At 38.3% G+C, this 19,305-nt stretch overlaps 1 protein-coding gene across 18 annotated transcripts in view; it reads left to right on the top strand.

Annotated features, from left to right (window-relative positions):
* Nucleotides 1-19,305, top strand: part of PPP4R1 (protein phosphatase 4 regulatory subunit 1) — an 84,024-nt gene that overhangs the window by 20,043 nt on the left and 44,676 nt on the right. For 8 of the 18 annotated variants that reach the window (XM_052787801.1, XM_052787800.1, XM_052787802.1 and 5 more), the window contains 2 exons: nucleotides 10,133-10,268; nucleotides 19,056-19,162. In XM_052787801.1, coding sequence (XP_052643761.1) covers nucleotides 10,210-10,268; nucleotides 19,056-19,162 — 166 coding nt within the window. In that variant the 5' untranslated portion in view covers nucleotides 10,133-10,209. Of the gene's footprint in view, nucleotides 1-5,619; nucleotides 6,712-10,132; nucleotides 10,269-19,055; nucleotides 19,163-19,305 lie in introns of those variants that run through there. The other 10 variants (XM_052787804.1, XM_052787805.1, XM_052787797.1 and 7 more) reach the window with 4 other exon arrangements.

Raw genomic sequence — 19,305 nt, forward strand, 5'->3', positions numbered from 1 at the left:
GAGCCCCACCCTATGGTACCTCTCTATTGTAAATATTTCAGATATTTACAGCTCTTTCGAGCAGTAGAGTTAGACGCTGGTTTAGAGGCGTATTCGTGAAGTAGTAGAACACAATTGTGAGAAAACTGGAAGTGCTGGCAGCTTTGGTCTTGCTATTAAACGTGCTAAGCTATAGTTAGGGACAAACAAGGAAAAAGACGTGCAGGCATACCTGTAGCCCTGGTGGTGTAATTTAGGAGGAGAAATTAGGTAAATGTAAAATAATATGAATTGTAGGAGAAGACTGAGATGGGGTGAATTGAAAAGTGAACTACGTAGTTTTCAATAAATCTTCAGGATTTTAATTGATCTGGTATCAAGCAATAGCAAAGCATCTATGAGGTATGCTGGAAAAACCAGGAGTGATTAAGACTAGATGCATGTGTAAAGATCTGGATTGGACATCTGAAGTTGGATCTGTGATTAGGCATATGGCTTAGAACATTTTACTAGATTAGGCGTTCCTTTGTAGCTCATCACTGAGTCTAGGTTTGATTCTGAATCACAAAGTTGGGTTTTGGGGGGGTTGTTTGGTTTTTTGCTAATGAGAATCTACAGTGTGATTCACTGTTTTCTAATACAGTAAAAGTACAAAAGAAAATGAAAGAATCATTAAAGTGACTAATAGATAGTTTTTATTGGTCATGTTCTAAAGCAGTAGGAGAAAGTCCTAGAGCTGAGCAAACAGCAATGCACAGTTGCTGCTAAAAGTAACGAACCAAGCATCTGTGTATCTTTTTAGATACGCAGAGTTAAGAACAGCTGTTTTATGATAGTTGTCTTTAAAGTCTCTGGAATTAAGTATTTTACTGGCAAGTTGAAGTTTAATCAACAACTTGTACAACTGTACAATTTGTGCCTCCCCTGATTTATTGTGCCAACTCATTGGATGCTAATCAGCCTGAAATATAAAATAGTAAATTATTGTATCTTTGGAGTACTGTTTTAATAGTTGCCTGTAAAAGAAAGTTTACCTTTTTCCAAAGAGAACTTGATAAATGTTTAGGTTAAATGAAACATTCTTAGATTTCAACAGAGGGTAGTAAATCTGCTTTTGGAGTAGTGGGAGACCTTCAGAATATATGCTGTTCTGGAAGGCATCTGTTTAAAAATTGCCTTTTGTTTATTTGTTTAAGAGGTCAGAGATTGAACAGGAGCTTGTATAAGAAAGGCTTTTAAAGAGTGTTTGATACACCAGCTGGATTGACTTTTAAATAATTAATTTCAGCTTTGGTTTGCACTTCTGTTTTGAAGGCTTCATATTATGTTCTGTTCTTGGTTGCTTGGTAACCACTGGAAAGCTCTGATTTTTTTTTTATTTTTTTTTTTACAGGTGAATGCATACTTTACACCTGATGGTACATTACACAGATGATTGCTTTAAGTAGTTACATAGCTTGGCATGTGGTATTTCAGTACTTTAATTTTAGGTAATATTTTGCTTCTGTAGAGGTAGCTCCTGATGTCAAAGGCTATGAAAATAATTAAAGAAATTCTGGTTCTCCCATATTCAGCCAGTGTTTTTTCCTTGTTTGGTAGTTTGAAGCAAATAAATAAATAAAAATTCCGTTAATATATCCTGGCTGAACGTACAGAAGGTTATAAAAGAAATTCAATTCCTACATGTAAGTTCTTCTTGGGAAAGGCAACTTTGTTATTGACTCTATCCCTCCAAATAAGTAATATATCATTGAGTTTCATCTGTATGAAGGTAAACCTAACAAGAATCCTTGCATGATATCCATTAAGGCAAAAAAACCCCCACCCTAAAGGCAATAGGGTGAAAATTCAAAGTGGAAGCCTGCAGAAGACACCTCATCCCATCTGGCTGCTATAAGGTGGCAAAATTAAGGTAGCAGTTCAGTGTCAGCTGGACAGTTGCCTGTAACACTACTTGGACTGTTGGTTTGCTTGATCTTTTGTCTAAAATCTTGCACAGTATATGAAAAGAAGTCAGTGAAAATTTGGCTTTTGTTCAAATCTTTGTTTTGTGCGTACAGAATCAAAATAGAATAACATAACTGTATAAGCTAGGCATGGAATAGAAAAGAAAATAAGCAACAAAAATGGTTGAAAAGCAAACATGGGGATTGTAGAATTATATATTTCTGATGATAAATAAAATGTTCTTTATGACTCTTCCTAGGTGGTTTGTGTTCCACACCCCCTTTCCCCCTGTATGTTTCTGAAGATTGAACTGATCAGTACAGATAGATGCAATCAAACGTACCATGATGCTGACTTCTTTCAGTCTGTCCACTGATGTGTGCAGGATGTGTATTCTGAAGAATAGACCCATCTGTAATTAGAATTCAGATTGTGAAGGAGGATAGCTTTATTTAACTCAGGTTTTTAATTGTGATTTAAATCAGGAGAAAATAAATTTTGATCTAATAACTGGTTTTAATGCTGTTTTGCATTTGTATTTTTTGAAAAAATGTTTATCGTTGGTAACTGGCAGCTGCATTTACATACAACTTTTGGACTTTTGATGGTTGCAAGTAATATATACATGCTTTGGTGGTTATGTAGCTTAACATTCAGATTCTGAAGCTTTACCTTTTATCATGTTGAAAAATGGTGAGTGATAGTTGCCTTTTTCTGTACACTTAGTGTTCAATGTTTTAACTAAAAATGCAGAAAATGATATTAAAATATCTAAGCATAGGTTAGACAGTTCTAGTTTAGAACTGTTAAATGAGTTTTTATATATATCTCTGTGTAAACTTGTTTTCCTTAGCATAAGAGTTTAACAGCAAGATAGATTTAAAATTTAACAATAAGATAGTTTTTACAATTAGAAAATCTAGTGTTACTGGTTGGATATTACTCAGGGATTAAACAGTTCTCAAGAATAATAAAAAAAAATACTGTAGCTATATCTGCTACATCTCTGGTTTTAGTATTGAGTTCTTTTTCACTGACTGGAAAGGGAGGACAGGTCTTCCTAACCTCTCCTCCCAGCAGGCTTCTCAGCTGTGAGTGAACCAGTTATTTAGCTGAGCTGAAGAAAATACTCTTTGTGCATTTGCAGGTGTCAAAAGCTGGTTTATGTCTGATGATATGTTCTTGTTCCAGGTGATCAGCAAATCATCTGACATTAGCAGTGAGCTTGTATTGGTTGAATGCTTTTAATTAAATTATTCTATTAGACTTTGTGTAGCACACAAGTCTCTTCCCAAATAGAAGCTAATTTCAATTTAATTTTTTTCTTTTAAGTTTTTTTTCTTTTTTTCATAAGACTTAAAGTCAAAAGGGGTTTTGGTTGGGGGGGGGGATTGTGGTTTGTTTTGGTTTGTTTTTTTTTTTAATAAAATCAGTCTGTATTTCCCTGTGGTGTCAAATCACAATCACAACCTGATGCTGTGTTGCAGCTCATATTCCCTTGCAGTGAATTATGCTGGGATAACATGCATTCAGTATGTTAAAATTCACCTTGCTTTTCTAACAGCTGTACATAGCAATATCAGAAGCTTTTGTATTGTGGTTCCTTTGTTCCTTTACCACAGAACAAGAATTAGCAAATTTTGTTATGCTGTTAGTTGTTATGTATAGACTGCAAGTCAGGTCACTTCTTAGACTTAATTCCAGCTTTGAGTATAGCTAAATTTCCAACATAATGTTCAAATGCCATGTCACAGTACTGACCTTTTGGTCCCATCAGGGACTTAGCTCTGGTGAAAGAGTGCTGAGATAGTTTGAGTTACTGGGTTGGCATTTCAGTAGTCTGCAGTCTTTAATGTCTGTGTTGCAGAAAGTAATGGCAGACTTTCTGTTTCGGTTCTCTGGTGTGACTGAGATTCTGTTCTGTTGGGAATCTAATAACTGGTTTTTAATGTTAATGAAGCATACTTGTTAAGTCTTTTTTTCCCCCGGAGATCAAGTTTTAATTCTCCTGACTCTTCAGTTCATTTCTTTGTCTTTTAATGTGGTGGTTGACCCTCATAGAAACTGGGAGACTCAGGTGGATGGCTGTGTCTCCACGGAATTCTGGTTTTAGCAGTCTCAGGTTAGTAATGGGTTAGTCTCTTTTTCTTGAGCAACCTCTTAGGATCTGAGAGAGATGATGATGTGAGGAAAGGGTTGTGCTTGATTTGATACAGGCTAATGAACCTTTCTCATGCAGCTGCACATATTTTCTCCATTACACCTAGTGGACAGTTGAAGAAGAGGTAATTTTCTAGGCTTTCAGCTTCCCAAGGCCAGTAGCATCACTTCTGATGTGGAAATGTGCTTTTCGCCAGCCACTTTTTATGTTCCTGTCTCTGGCAGGAATCATCAATTCAAGTTGTCAGCTCCTCTTTTTTTTTTTTTTTTTTTTTTTAATTTTGTCTTTGTCCTGATTTATGTCCTAGGCCTTTCAGGTATTCTCCTCCTTCTCCCTTTCTCTCCTACTTGGAGGGGAAAAAAAAAAAAAGCAAAAAGGGGAAAGAGTCAAAGAGTCAGGAAAGAGATGGACATTTTCAAAATCTTAAGCTTGAGTGAAACCTTGGTGTTTGTGCAGTTGTTTCTGACTGCTGACCTATTGTGGAGGTGGCAGACCACAGCATGTTGAGGATAAAAAATGCCTCTCTTTCCTGTGTGTGTCTTTTGCTGCTAAGGCTTTCCCTCTGTGTGGGCAGGAAGTTTTCATTGTAAGTGTAGTAGCTGCAAGAGATGACTTGTAACAGTAGCAGAACGGGATGAAAGGATAGCTTCTTCTTTGAGAGCTGGAGTAACAATTCCGTCTTTGGAAGAGCTAGGCAGGGACAGCTGCCCCTAAAGGAACTCTGAACATCAGGGCTTCTCTGTCTGCTTTAGAAGGTGTAGCATAAGAAGAATTAATGTGGCTTTTTCTTGGTTTGGGTGGGATGCTGCGGTTCTTTCTGGCAATAGGGTGTTAAAAACCTGTCCAATGTATAGGTTGAATGAAGTGTCAAAATATGTTTGGGCAGGGTGTTCATTCACAACAGCAGAACAACTGCACTGAGAGTTGAGAGTGCTGGTTTGGTGTGGTTTGGTTTTTTTTTTTTTTTTTTTTTTACTATTTTTAAGGGAAAGAAAAATGAAAGGCAAATAGTGCATAAATACGCATTCTGAAATACAATTTGCGCAAAAGCTAAATATATTGATGTACAAAAGTGACATTCTATATGAGCACTAATGCAGACTGTTAGAGCGTTTTTCTCTGATAAACAAGTCTGCTTAGGTATTTTTTTGTCTTGTTTCCATAGTGCCTGAACAGTTCCCAAATATTTGAATGGAGGAAAGGCCACCTTTTCCTTCCTTTCTAGCCTGCAGGAAGAATAGTTTGATTAGTCTGTATGGATACTTGCTTGTGGAAGTTTGCTTGTATGTATGTTTTATCAGAGGAAACTCTGTTTTAAATAACATTGAAATTAACACCCATGGCTGCTCTTAGTTTTTCTAAGAGTGAATCTGCTGCATTCTGTACTGCTCAATCTTCTCCCATAGACCAGTTTTATACTTCATACTGAGCACAGACAGGAAAAGTGAAGAGTTGCAGAAAGAATTTTGGCCCCTGAATACTCAGAAAACATGAAGGCTTATCCCACCAAGAGTTTTGAATACTGTCAAACAACATCTCAAGCATTGTCTGGGGTTTAAGTGGACAGAGGAGAAGTACAGTTAGGAAGCTCAAAGTGATTTGTGTTGCAAAACCATGTTTTATAGATTGTGGTTGTGCTAGTCATGGAACTTCCCTTCTCTGCAACGTTTAGCCCACGTAAGTGTATTTCAGTTACTGCGACTGAACCAAAGTAACTGCACAGCAGAGCAACGCTTGTTTCAAGTGCAGCAGTTGGGTTAGTAGCTGATGTGTTAACTCCTGGTGTCACATCAGCATTGCAAAGCTAGCACAAGCCTTTGGAGCATTTGAGCTTCAACTGCTTGCTTCATAATGCTCTCCCTTCCAGTTAGTCCAAGGTTAAAGCATATGCCATTTGAACTCAATATTTTTGTGTTTACCAGATACCCAGTTAGGGGCAGAACTTGAACATGGCCCCAGGCACAGTGAATGCATGTGTCCTGTCATGGTAGGACCAGGGAGAACATCTTGGTTGAAGACAGACGTGGGATTCTCTTTGTAGTGCTACAAAGTTCTCAGTCATGGAGGCAATCAAAAACCCTGCAAGCAGCAGTGCTCTACAGAGAGACAGTGGATACCTTTCTTTGCAAGGAACTTGTAGAGGACAAAAAAGTACTTTAGAGGAACTTTGCACTCGCACTAGCTGGCTTTCACTTCATTCCAGCTTCATTCCATGATTCTTAATTGTATGCAGTTGTTTGGAAGGGGTATAAGATAGGGACTTAAATAGCAGGGGACTTGAGTACCATGGTGATGGGCATGACATCCTCCCAACAGGAAATTGGTGGACAAAATATAAACTGTTGATTGTTTTAACTTGTAGCTTGGATGTCCTTTTTGCTTCAGTTTCCTCTGGCCCAGCTTTTATTGCAGGTCAAACTGTTAACCGGTAGAAGGTGCATTCTGCTGTTGTGCAAATAAATGACAAGTAAGCAATATGAGATAGAGCTATGCCTTTGTTTCACTGCAAATCAGGATTTTCAGTGCTGCTTGTGTATGCCTCGAAGAGACAAACTTGTCTTTAGCTGCACTTCTCCTCATTGCTTGAAGAATTTTGTATCGCCCCTTGTTTCGTCTGATGCTTGGTGAGAAATGCAACTCCTTTGGCATGCTTGATAACTATCTTTTTTTGAAAGCCTTTGCTAAATGAAAATACCCTCTTAGTCTGATATGTTTTAGTCTAGTGGGTCTTTTAAATTTGCTGTGCCATACTCGCATAAGTTCTGTGTGTAAACAAATGCTGATTTTGATTCCTGCGTCTTTCTTTCATCTGCTAAATGCTACCCCCACCAAGCCTGTACCAAAGCTTTATTTTAAAGGGTTTGCTCTGTCTGTGCTTCAAGCTGTTAGGAAGCTCTGCTATGAAAGTGCTACATAGGGGCTAATGCGGTAAGCCTTGCTGTTAGCACAGCAGCTTTGCATTTCCCCCTTCTTATCTTCTTCCTCCCTCCCTCCTCCTCCCGCACCCACAAACCCAATCCCAACAAATTTGGGAGTGCAGACAACAGTCTCTGCATTCAGGTGTGGTGACTTCACCACATTCATAAGAGGCTCAAGGCAGATAGTGCTGCATATTTGAAGGGGAAATTTAGGGGAGAGACGGAGAAAGGGGGGTGTGGTACTTACTTCTGCTAATACGGTGGATGGACTGGCATCTAAGATTATCACTTGCAGATCCCGCTTACACTTTTGTTCACAAGTGTCTGTGGGAGCTATGATCACCAGTGAGTGCTGCCTGGATCAGGCAGGCAGGGTGGTGGAACTCAGCATGACAAACACATTTTGTAATATTTGTGTAACTGTCATCGCAATAGCTCTTGGTTAATGTTACTGAAGCAGTGCAGTAAATTTGTGGTAGCAAATGAAACTGAAATAGCACGACTGACGCTTTGGTCTGTGATGTCACTGCGGAACCAGAGCTGGAATATAGTGCAGTGTGAATGGGTAAGAGTGATGAGTTCCTAACCGTGGACAAATACAGATGTTTAGCTTCCATGCTCATGCTGAGGTGGATTTCTCTTTGCAGAATGTCAAGATGCAAAACAATATTTCTTACAGAAAATGAGATGGAAGGGAATGTATTTACAACATTGAAGGGCTGAGAATACTACTTGTGTTCTGCTGAAATCTGAATGTAAGGTGAATTTATTCTTTCGTAGCATAGAGAACAGTGACTTAGAACAAAACTTGCTGCTATTATTTTGTGATTATGATATCAAATGTTTGGGCTTGTAGGACTACTATTTTTGCTTTACAATTAAACAGAAAAATTACTTGCTTGAACAGCAGAACAGAACTAAGTCCTTTCTGCCTGTAAGTGCTGTATTAACCTGAACATCCTTATGGTAATACTTGATGTAGAGCATAGCAAATAGCCTGTACTACAGTTGAATAAAAATTAATCCATTTTACTAGATATATCTGTACCAACTGTCATAGAGACTTCTTAATAGATCTTTGGAACACTTTGGGAATGCAGAAGATAAAATGAGGGAACTGTAACATTAGCTGGAAATCTTGAATCTTTAAAATTGTTTGTTGCTCAGCTTTGGGAAATGAAAATTGCTCATTGTTACTGAGTTTCCATGCCGAAATGAGGCAGGATATGGTTCTGCCATGGAGCCCATAGCAGATACAGAAGAACAAAAAGAGTACATGTAGACCTTGCTACTCAGCAGTCTATGGCAAAGAGTTATTAATGCATTATTAAATAAAAGAAAAATAGTAATTATTTTTCCAAACATGATCTTGTGCACCTGTCTGTAAAAGACACAACATGATCAAGATCTTTGTGAAAGATGTGCGTTTTTACCTTCCCCTACCTTTCCTCTGAAAATAAAACTGATTCTTGAAAAAAAACCAGAACAAACCAAAAAAATCCCCCAACCAAACCCACAAACCCAAACCAAACACTGGTTCAAACAGTTGTGTAAACCTGGGGTTGCTAAGTGCTTTCCCTTTGTGCTGCAATAGCTTTCTGCAGCTGAACTTTTTTTGAGCCTTCCCCTCCTCCCCCAGTGGTTTGTTATCCTCTGCCTTAGGCATATCCAAGAGCACTAGTTCCCCATCTACTTTGTCTCGCAGCTCCTAGCACACTTTCTTCCTTGCCCCTATCTCCCAGATTCTGGTTATGCCCTTGCTCTTTTCCCATCACTTCATTTGATTTCTGGCAAGGATTTCATGTCCCATCAGGAACTGCAGAATTTGGACCCTCCTCCAGGGATGGGATTTATTTATGACCAATTAAACCATGTCCATTGATTCTCTACCTAGAAAATGGAAGTAGTAGTTTGTTGGTAAAGGGGTGCTATTAACTCAGTTTAGGTCTAAAAATATTACTGTTATGGAGAGCTTGGTGTTAAATCTTTTGACATTTGAAATACGTTAAGGAAGACGTTCAGAAAATGGTAGCTGCTTGTGTATTCTGAATGTTGAAGGTAATGATACAATGTCTGAAAACCAATTTATGTAACATAGTATAATTGTATAGAAGGTAGGAGGACAATAACTTTTTTTCTTTCCTCTATAGAGTTCACTTTTTAAAAAATCATTGTTGGACTTCCAGATCTGTCCGTCTTTGTCTTCTATCCATCCCTATTTGCCAGTTTTCAAAAGGCTTTTCAGAGAAACTTGGCTAGACTGAAGAACAGTTGTATTGTACTGTTGTGTTGTATTTTGAGGAGTAAAGCAGGTGACCTGGGATAGTTCTTGCAAATGAGTGAATGCATTTGCAATACTAGCAAATAAGTGGTTGCATTTGCAGGCTAAGGTGTTTGTTATGGAACTGAGTTTTTGAGCATATTGAGGGCATATGGAAGCCAGAAAAGGTGGTAGTTAAAATCCTAATTCTTCAAGCAGCTCTGCAGAGCAGGGATGGACCCCTTTTCCATTTAATTGTGGTTCCATGCTGATAAAGGTGTCTCTTTATATGAAGTTCCCTATTGATGCGCTGGTTAATAATTATGCAATAGGTCTGTTGTGTCTATTTTAATTGGTAGTTGGATATAGCAACACACATTGAACTTTTTAACATGCTTAATTTAGATTTTTTTCTTCTTTTAAAAAAACCTTTTTTGTTCTGTTAGATGATGTTGTATTAACTCTATCTCTGGGCTAATTGCCACTATGATTTTAGTCTATGCATCTTCAAAAAGCTGACTTTAGAATTAGCTAAAAGTCATTTGCTTAATAAAAATATAAGGTATAAAAATACTGTTTGTCAGCTAAAAATATCATGAACTTTAGATGTTTAGTGAAACATCATATTTAGGAATTTAGAGAAAATTTATCAAAATCCATTTAGTCCAATTTATACATAATCAATCACTCTTGTATAGAAGAGCCTTTATGGGGGTTGGGGAAAGCTAGGGAGAACAATGTAGTGCAGTTAGTAAATATGTTGCCAGTGGGACCTTGCCTAGACTTTTGTATTTCAGACCAACAACAGACATCATTTTAGTGTTAAACTACTGTGATTATAAGGAATATTTCTGATGTCTCTGATAGTTGGTGTGGATGACTACAGCTCAGAGTCTGATGTGATTATTATACCTTCAGCCCTGGACTTTGTCTCACAAGATGAGATGTTGACGCCTTTGGGAAGACTGGACAAGTACGCTGCAAGTGAGAACATATTTAACAGGTACGCTTTTTAAATGCCCTGTCTGGTTAATGGTATGCAAAGTATTAATCTGATTCAAATCTGACTGAAGTTAATTTGCATGAAATACAAGTAATTAAAAAAACCCCCAAACTTTACAAAATTCTTCAGTTTCCATTCCTCCTTCTGTTTGCTGATACTCCTTCTACTTGCAGAGAGCAAAATATTAATGATAACAGAAAAACATTTGCTTACCTTTTAAGCAACTGTAGTTCAGGACTTCTTGAACTTTTTCATTAATTGGACCACATCCCTTTAGGGTTTTCTGTGGATGCTAACATTCCTGTTGACACAGGACTAGAATATAATAGTAAACTGTATCCATAACTCTGTGTGGAAAGTGGCTTTAAGAAAGTACTTCATGAAGGGTGAGGAGCGGATAATGAACAGCACTGTAGATCGATGGAGGAACCCAAGAAGTGTTCTGCAGGATCATCCTCATCCTTAGTTTACAGTTTGGGTATTGTTGCTTCTGGTTATTGAAAATGAAAAACTGCTGAAAAAAGCCTTACCTTGCCCAGTTAATACTGTGGTCTACATTTTGCCATTTTCCTTTCTGTAATACCACCGAGCTAGTTGTTGCATTTAAAAGCACAGGTATTGTAGCATACTTCAGACAGACACACACCCTCCACCCCATCCCCTGCACACAGACACTTTGCAATGGAATGGAGAAATTCAAAAGCAGCATTTATTTTAATTCTAACTGTAAACAGTTAGAAGATCACAGAAATGTATAAAATATGTTAAGGATGAGGTTTATTTTAATGTAGTTTAGTTTGGGCTCCAAGTAAATCTTTTATTAAAGCATGTTTGCTTTTATGTTGAAATCTTAATTCAGTAGTATGCAGAAGATAAGTATGATTAACCACCCTGTAGGTTAGCCTCTATTTGGTTGTTTGTGGCCTGAGTTCTGTAAGGGGTTAGCCTTGTGCTTAACTTTAGTTATGTGAAGTGTACTTAAAATTCCATACTACATGTGTGAACATACCCCCATTTGGAAGGTTTTCATTCTGATTGAACTGAAGCTAACAATTATAGAATGGTTTCTCTTATTATAACCTGCATAAATCTGTATGAATAAATTAGTTCTGAAATGCCTGATTTTAAAGTTTTCTGTTTTCCTGAAATCTGAAGTTTGTGGTGTATTACAGTTTGAGATGAAATCATCAATTTACCAACCAGGAAAGAGTTTTTGTGTGTTTGACTTTTCATGGGGAGGGAGGGAAGAGGAGCCTTTAGGGCTGTAGGTGACAATTATGTAATAAAAGCCAGTAGGGAGGAGAACAAACCCGGAAACTCAAGCTGTGACTTGAATTTTAAACAAGAATAGTGGTCCTAATATTTTACTTGCCCGTTTAAGAAAAAACTGTCTCTCTGAGTCTCTCAGCCTGGATTGCATGGGGTGTGGGGCATGCATAAGCTTGAAATCTTTTTGATGACTCTGTCCAGCTTCATGCATCCTGTGCTTGCCTGTGCTTTTCTGCAGGGGAAGGTGGGTGGAGTAACTATAATTTTCCCTGGGGAGTTTTGTGTTTGCTTGTTTGGGGTTTTTTTTGCTGGTATAGACATGTTGTTTAATCCTAGCTCTCTTTGTAGACCTACTGTGTTATGTAGCATAAGAAAATATAGGAAATAGCATCTTACAGCCATTACTGATATAACTGTGAATAGCAGCTATATCACCAGAAGTGATAGTGAGTAACTATTGCGGGCAGTTTATGATGACTCAGCATTAGTCAGTCTCAGGAATAATTGGAGAAATTGTTGCTGGACAGATGAACTGGAGCATTTCCTAGGGAAAAGATAAGAATAAACAACTTAAATGTAATTTAATTTATGTCTCTCAGTATGGTATAATCACATCCGATTACTTATGTGTAGTTTAACATTATTTTATATTATGATTGAGTTAATGTTTCGATTGTTTCTGTGACCTTGAACCTGGTATTGTGTGGAAGCTTCCAAATTATAGATGCCCAAACCCTTGAAACATAATCATTGAGCCTGGGTAAATTAGGGTAAGATTTTTTTTTTTTTTTCCCCTCCTTTAAATGGATGAATTTGCTTTTAGTGTGTTTTTTGGGGGAAAAAAATCTTTACATTTCATTTTAATTATTATTTCTCTTTGCATTTGTTTTTACTGTCACTTTCTATCTGGTTAGTCATCTGCGTATGTATCATATTTGCAGTGTGTGATTATATTGAATGATTAAAGTGAAGTGATTTTTAACAATTACTACAAAAGCCTGGTCTCCTTTGAGTGGATTCCTTGAGCACTCATGATTTCTCAGCTGGTGTCTGAAGGCCAAAGCCAGTTGTTCTGAGATGGAAACGGATCTATGTCTGCATCTTAAGAAATGTTAGCAGATCGGACTTGGAACTTGCAAATAGTAATTGCTTCTTCAGTTAAATATGGGTGATTTTTGACAGGATGAACTGAAAAAAAGAGTGTGAAGGAGGGAATCCTTTAACAGCTTCCCAGATGGTGGAAGGAGTTGCCGTGTGACAATTTTTGGCACGTTATGGTCTATAGCCTCACTGTTTTAAGTGTTGCTGATTAGCGCCACAGATGTTGTCTTAGTCTGTGAGAATGGAGGGGAACTTGACAAATATTACAATAAATGACCCCTCTTGTATCTGAAAACCAAGGCAAGTGGGACTCTGGCTATGTTTTTATTAATGAAGAGGCAGCCTCCAGACCAGATTTGAGAAGCGTCTCTAGCATGTGCCTTAATAGTCCAACATCATATTGCAGCAAGAGTAGATGCCGAGCAGAAAGCCAAGACCATCACCCTGAAACACAAGGTCTCTTGTGTCTGGTAGCATTGGTGTATGTGCATGCATGCGTGGATGAGGATTCTTTTTTGCTGCTTGCTTTAAAAGACAATTGCTGGTGCAAATTGGAGCATAGCTTTTGTCTTTTCTAATTTTAAAAATCCTTTGTGGGTTTTCCTAAGCTTTATTGCTGTTAACTTGCTTCCATTCCTCATTAAGAAGGCTCAGAAGTATACAACACTCGCCAATAGATCTGCTCAAATAGTGAGGCAGTTCCTGAACAGCAGACCCTTCCTTTTGATCAGCCTACTTTTTGAGGAATTGTTGCCCATTCTCTTCAAACCAAAGCAGGTCTTGGCAGCAGACTCTCATTCATCAATATGATCAGTCTTGGCTATCAAGACTGTATCTACATATCAACGTAGATATTTTTAAGCTATCCTCTTGCCATGCTTCTTTGTGTTCTGAAGTACTTCTTTGCTTTTCCCTTGGGAGAATACCTGACGTCTTTTGAAATAGCTTTTTTGAAATAGTTTAACTTCAGAAAACTCATAGAGCAGCACTCAGCAGTAACTAAGGATATGTTGGATCTCAAAGAGGGATTAAGCATGGGTGTGTGTACTTACGTACAGCTTATCAGTAGCACTTTCGCTGTTCACAGGTTAGGTGAAGGTTTGGCCTAATCAGTAGCACTTTTGCTGTTCACAGGTTAGGTGAAGGTTTGGCCTAAAGCATTCTGGGTAACTTGTGGGTTTTTGGCTAAAAGATATGCTCTCCTAACTTCATGGCACAGACATGTGGTTTCTAATATGGTCGGTAGAAGGGAGCCTTCTTGCTTTGTAGACTCCAGGTGGAAGAGAGGTTGGCATAAGAAAACAGACTGTACCACATGTGGCAATGAATTATTTTAATGTGGTTATCTGATTCCTGACTCCAACAGTCACAATATAAACCTTGATTTTACATGTCTGTGATTCTGGAAAATAGTCTAGAAGTTTTTAGAATATAAGGTCTGTTTCAGGAACTGAGAAATCAATTTCTTTCTGAGGAGTTAAGGGTAATGATAAATTTTTAGATGTATCAGGGCTGTGTACCATAAGCCTTTCCAGTTCTCCAGTCCCTTTTGCAGAGTCAAGTATGTCATTTTACTGTGTACTTAAAAACTAGGACTTGCATGCAGAAAGTACCCCCACTAAAACAGAGGAATGCTGTTTTCATCCCTCTATGCTGTAATGTGTATTCAAAAACCTCTCTTAAGACAGGATGTTTGGTGGGATGTCGAGAAACTTATCAAAACCTTCCTTAAGTGTAAGAAATTACCTTACCTTGTTTTCATTTAGGTATGATCAGATTATAACCCACAAGTTAATTGAGAATTTGGTTATCTGCAGCTGCAGGTTTGGTTCTCTCCCCCCCCTTTCCTTCTGCCTGTGCAGCCTAGCCCAGTGTAAACTTTCTCTTTTGGGGGTATTTGTTGAGTACTGACAATAAGGAAATGCCAAACTCATACCAAAGCCAGGCCAGTGAAACTATAGTGGCATTCATTCTGACTAGGACACTTCTCATCATTTTAGGATAAGTAAGGTTATTTGTCCTAATCTCTAACTCTCCTCTGTTTTCAAGTTTCAGTCTTTCTGAGGCTACTGTACATCAAAGAATAAAATTTAGTAAAAAATAAACAAGCCTCAAAACACTTTTTTTTTGCGCACAAACATGCAGATACGTGCATACCAAATAAACAACTTTTACAGTATAGATTGAGAAAGTTTACCTTTTAAGTGTACATTAAAATGATATAAGCTGAACTATCAAAGGACAGAATTTTCCCAAAGCACTAAAAGAAGTCTTAATTACTTCAGCAATACTGAATTTACCTCTGCATATTTAGCCGTTCTTCTTAAGAAGGATACAAAGAAGTTGATTTCAAAACTAGGAGTTTATTCAGAATATGTTCTCAAATTGTTTGGGGAAAACAGTGCCAAGCTAAGTTACTACTACCAATATTCACTTAAACATGAAATGTCATCAAATCTTGATTTAGAAGTTCTGCAAAAATGGGCAAAGAAAAAATTATCTTCTTTCCTTTTCTTTCTCTCTTTTTTTTTTTTCTTTTAATGTATGCTTACTAGCAAAACGCACTCCTTGTGTAGATGAACTAATTTAAATTCTATAGTAGAAATTTATTAAAGGGCTAATGATAGTGATTGGTACGCAGTAATTATACCACTTAGAACTCCCAGTATTGATTCCAAATACGGTCAAAGGAGTGTATAAAAGGAGTTCGAATGAGCCAAGCAAAGATATTTATAGCTCTTGTCAGAGTATATCATCACAAATCCTAATTATGCCTGTGCGTGCAGAGTCTTCAAAATACCTGTCCCCTACATGTGGACATAAAGGCAGGGTGTTTGTAATCTATCCCCATTTTATCCCACTGCTAATTGCAGTGAATTGTGCCAAGATATCCTAACTGTCAGGTTTTCTACCATTGGACAAGCTCTCCCCATGCATGCTCATGAAAACTTGCACTTTGCCAATTACCCTCCATTTCTGCACATAATAGCTGAAGCACTCGTACTGCATGCTACATTCCAGCCTTTGACCTCTGCCCTTTCTTTGGTCTGTAAGCTATTTAATGGATAAATAGATGCATTGCTGCTTAGGTGGCAGTTGTATACTAAAGACAGGTATGGTGAATAAATTAATTTTCTTTGAGAGTTCATAGCTGTAGGGTCATTGATTTGAAGCTTCACTTGCCAGAGCAGCTAGCGGAAGTCTCTTTGGACTTGAAGGAATTGGGTACAAGATCTGACTGAATGGGCAAGAAGATGCAATTCTATTAGTTCTTGCAATGAAAACAACTCTGCTGGCACTGAGAGCGTGTAAAGGTAGAAGTTCTTAGTGGAGCTTGGTATCTCATTAGAGGCAAGCACTGCATGAACCCAAGCCAGTGGCAGGAGGGAAATGGCAAGAAACCATTAATCCTAGTCCCAAATCATGCCCTGATAACCAGGAGTAATGTATAGTAACAGAATGTATGCCATTGAAATCACTTACATGGTCATCATTACTGTTGGTGGAGTCATTTCTGTCAGATATATACTTGAAGGAGTCTGATTCCCTGTTATAATGCAGTTTATGGGGACATGTTGTCATTATCCCTAGAAGAAACCTGCTCCTCTTCTTTTTCTCTGTCACAGGAGGTATCTCCTTGCCTCTTGAGCGTGAAACATGTCCACCTATTTTTGTTGGTTTTTCTGTGTCTAGACCAGACAGGTCATCCTTCAGAGCTCTGTTACAATTTCACAAATGCTCACCTAGTACTCATCTGGCAAGTTGCTGGGCAAGCTACTGCTTGCCTTATGTTACGCTACTGTGCGTTGATAGTTCATTGCAGTTCTCTGTTGTAGGCTTTTCGTAGCTCAACTGCCAATGCTTGCATGAGAAGGAAGATCAGACTGCTAGACAGGGCACCAGGGACCCTTGCTTACTCTCTACTCTCCAGTAAGTAGAGCATGTTGAAGTGTGAACTTGCAGAGCTCAAGTCATTCCTCACCAGTTGCCTACATGCTAGCTCTCAGCCTGTGGCTAATGTGAGGTAGGTTTAGCTCTGTGTCCATCTTTGTGCCTCGGAGGCACAAGAAGAATTTTGTCAGATTGTTGGGGATAGTGGCAGAACTAGGTCAGAGCCTGTGATGTTTGGAGGACATGAGTGGACGTCATCTCCTAGAACACTAGATGGATGGAGTTAAGAGATTACCCTGTCATTACTGGCTGCCTACCCAGTTAGGTTTTCTAAAGTGAGCTTAGCTTGCCCTGTTGCCTTTGTTGTAACACTTTTTACCAGAATCTGCTAAATGTAAAAGTATATGCATTGATTTCTTTACAAGCCAAAGAGGGAAATACCACCTGGATGCAAATGAGGGTCATCTACATTTAGTCCAGAGACAAAGTTGAATGTCCCTTCTTAGCTTTGAGTGGATTAACAAGTCATATCTACTGCAGGTTAGGATTTGCATTTTCATCTGCTCCTCTTGAGCAGAAGGTCTGTGGCCTTCAGGATACAGCGTGGCTACTTCTGCATAGCCATCTGTCCAACTCGCAGGAACTAGCAAAGACTTACTGTGGGATGCAGCCACCACAGTTCAGGATACTGCTAAAAAAGCTCTATGAGGAGATGGGAGTCTTCTCAAAACTCCCAGCATAGTAGGGGGCCATTCCATGGTCCCCAGGAGCCAGATGGGATGTAGTGGTGTCTATTGTGGTTCCTTACTTGCTGAGACCAACTCAGTGGGTCAGTTGACTTGTCTCTTGCTTTCCAAGATTATGTTTAGTATGTAGGAGACATGTGCATCCAAGCAGGCTGGTTTATGAAATATGCTTCATCTGTTCTTCTCTTTTCGGAGGTGTCCAGCCCTTTAAAAGACCAAGTCAACTCTGCTTCTGGGTTAGTGTGTCATGTAGTCTGTTTTCCTCCATTAGGATTTTGATAGCTGAACTTCCAACTGCATATCAAGATCTCTGCTGAAGGATATTACACTTTTACCAAGTTGAAAAGAGTGAAGGCAAACAGTTTTTTGCCGTTTGCCTTTTTAGAGGATTTTGTTCATCTTTATGTCAAAACAGTTTAAGATAGTTTTGCAAGTGGCCAATATGAAACATTTAAATTATTGGTTTTCAGTTTGAGAAAATGGAAGTGCCTGCTTAGCTTTGGGAATTCATAGGAAAACCTACTGCATTTCTCCAATTGCATGGAATTGTAAAGTTGTCAAGCTTCCCCTGTACACTAGGAATGTAACCATCTGTTTCTTACCAGTTTGTGACTATAGCTCACATTCACGGTTTGTAGTGAACGTGATCAAGTTTAGCTATGCTTCTGCTCTTGTCTACAGCACTGCTGTTTGTCAACAGTGCTTTTATCTAGGCTACAACCTAACAGTATTTCCATCAGCCAATTCTGGAAATATCTAGCACTAGACCCTTGCTGCTTCAGCGTTTTGATAAATTGCTCCAGGACAGTACAAGAGCTAGCAGTGTGTTGGACACTGTTCCTTGGCCCGTTCCACTGTTGGGATAATCCTGCTAGCTCTCTGAACTGATGTTCAACCCATGTTGTCTAAAAGGGTGAAAGAAGTTATGCCATTGCAGACTATTGTTGAGGAGAAAGGTTGATTACCACATGTTGCTAGCTGCATTGTTTAAAAACTTTATGTATAGGGCTCTTCTAGGTAACTGATGGGCATGACTTTGTAACATAGGCTGCAAGAGAACCTTAGAGGACAAAACCCCAAATTTGGCTATATCTTGTTACAGACAAGTTAATCCTTAGAAAAATTTCTCATGCATTAGAAGTAGTAACTGAGTTGATTCTGACTTGTTTAATATTTTCTTAATGTTTCATTTTCTACTTTGCTTCATGTATGTCCCAGGCACACATGGGCTAGTACATTTATTTTATTTTTCACAGTATATACCCATTGCTCTATATAGCATTTGAGTGAAGTTTAGCTTCTAAATGTCACTTCGGTGTGGAAATCTTCAGCTTAAGTGTTCATGCTTTTGTTTGTGAAATAATTTCATAATTCTGTTTAAAACTGTTCTGACAAGAGTGATGGTGTCTTGCTTTGTATGGAACAAGCTTGGGAATTCAGACGTAAAGATGGAAGGCTGACACTAACTTCCTACCATTCAGCTCCTGTTTGCCCACTTGGCAGATAATTACTATTTTTTATCTTTGTGGCTGCTTTTTCTTATCCTTGTAAACCAAAAGGATACTTTTAACGTAACATTAAAAGTTAACAGTTCTTTAGGATTACACGAGGTATTGGAATTAAGAATTCCCAAAGCAGGACTAACTAAATTTCCTGAGTTAAAAGTGAATCTATGTAAAATTTGACTGTTTGAAGAAACTTGTATGATTGCACAACGTTTTGATTTGGCTGTATTTCTGGACACAAATAATGCTGATTTTTAATCTTTCTTGTAAACTAGGCAAATGGTGGCTCGAAGTTTGCTGGACACTTTGAAGGAAGTCAGTGATGATGAGAGAGATTGTATTGCTGTGTTGGAGAGAATCAGCAGATTAGCTGATGATTCAGGTAGGTAGCATTAAACATTTTACCGGGTGAATGAGGGAAAGGCAGAATTGCTGAACTTGTGTTCAGCACAGGACCAATATGTTCTTTCTCATCTTCCAATATCCAAACTAAGCTTCTGCAAATGCAATAAAATACTGTAAAAT

This window comes from Harpia harpyja, chromosome 5 (genome assembly GCF_026419915.1).
Source record: "Harpia harpyja isolate bHarHar1 chromosome 5, bHarHar1 primary haplotype, whole genome shotgun sequence".
Classification (NCBI taxonomy): Eukaryota; Metazoa; Chordata; class Aves; order Accipitriformes; family Accipitridae; genus Harpia; species Harpia harpyja.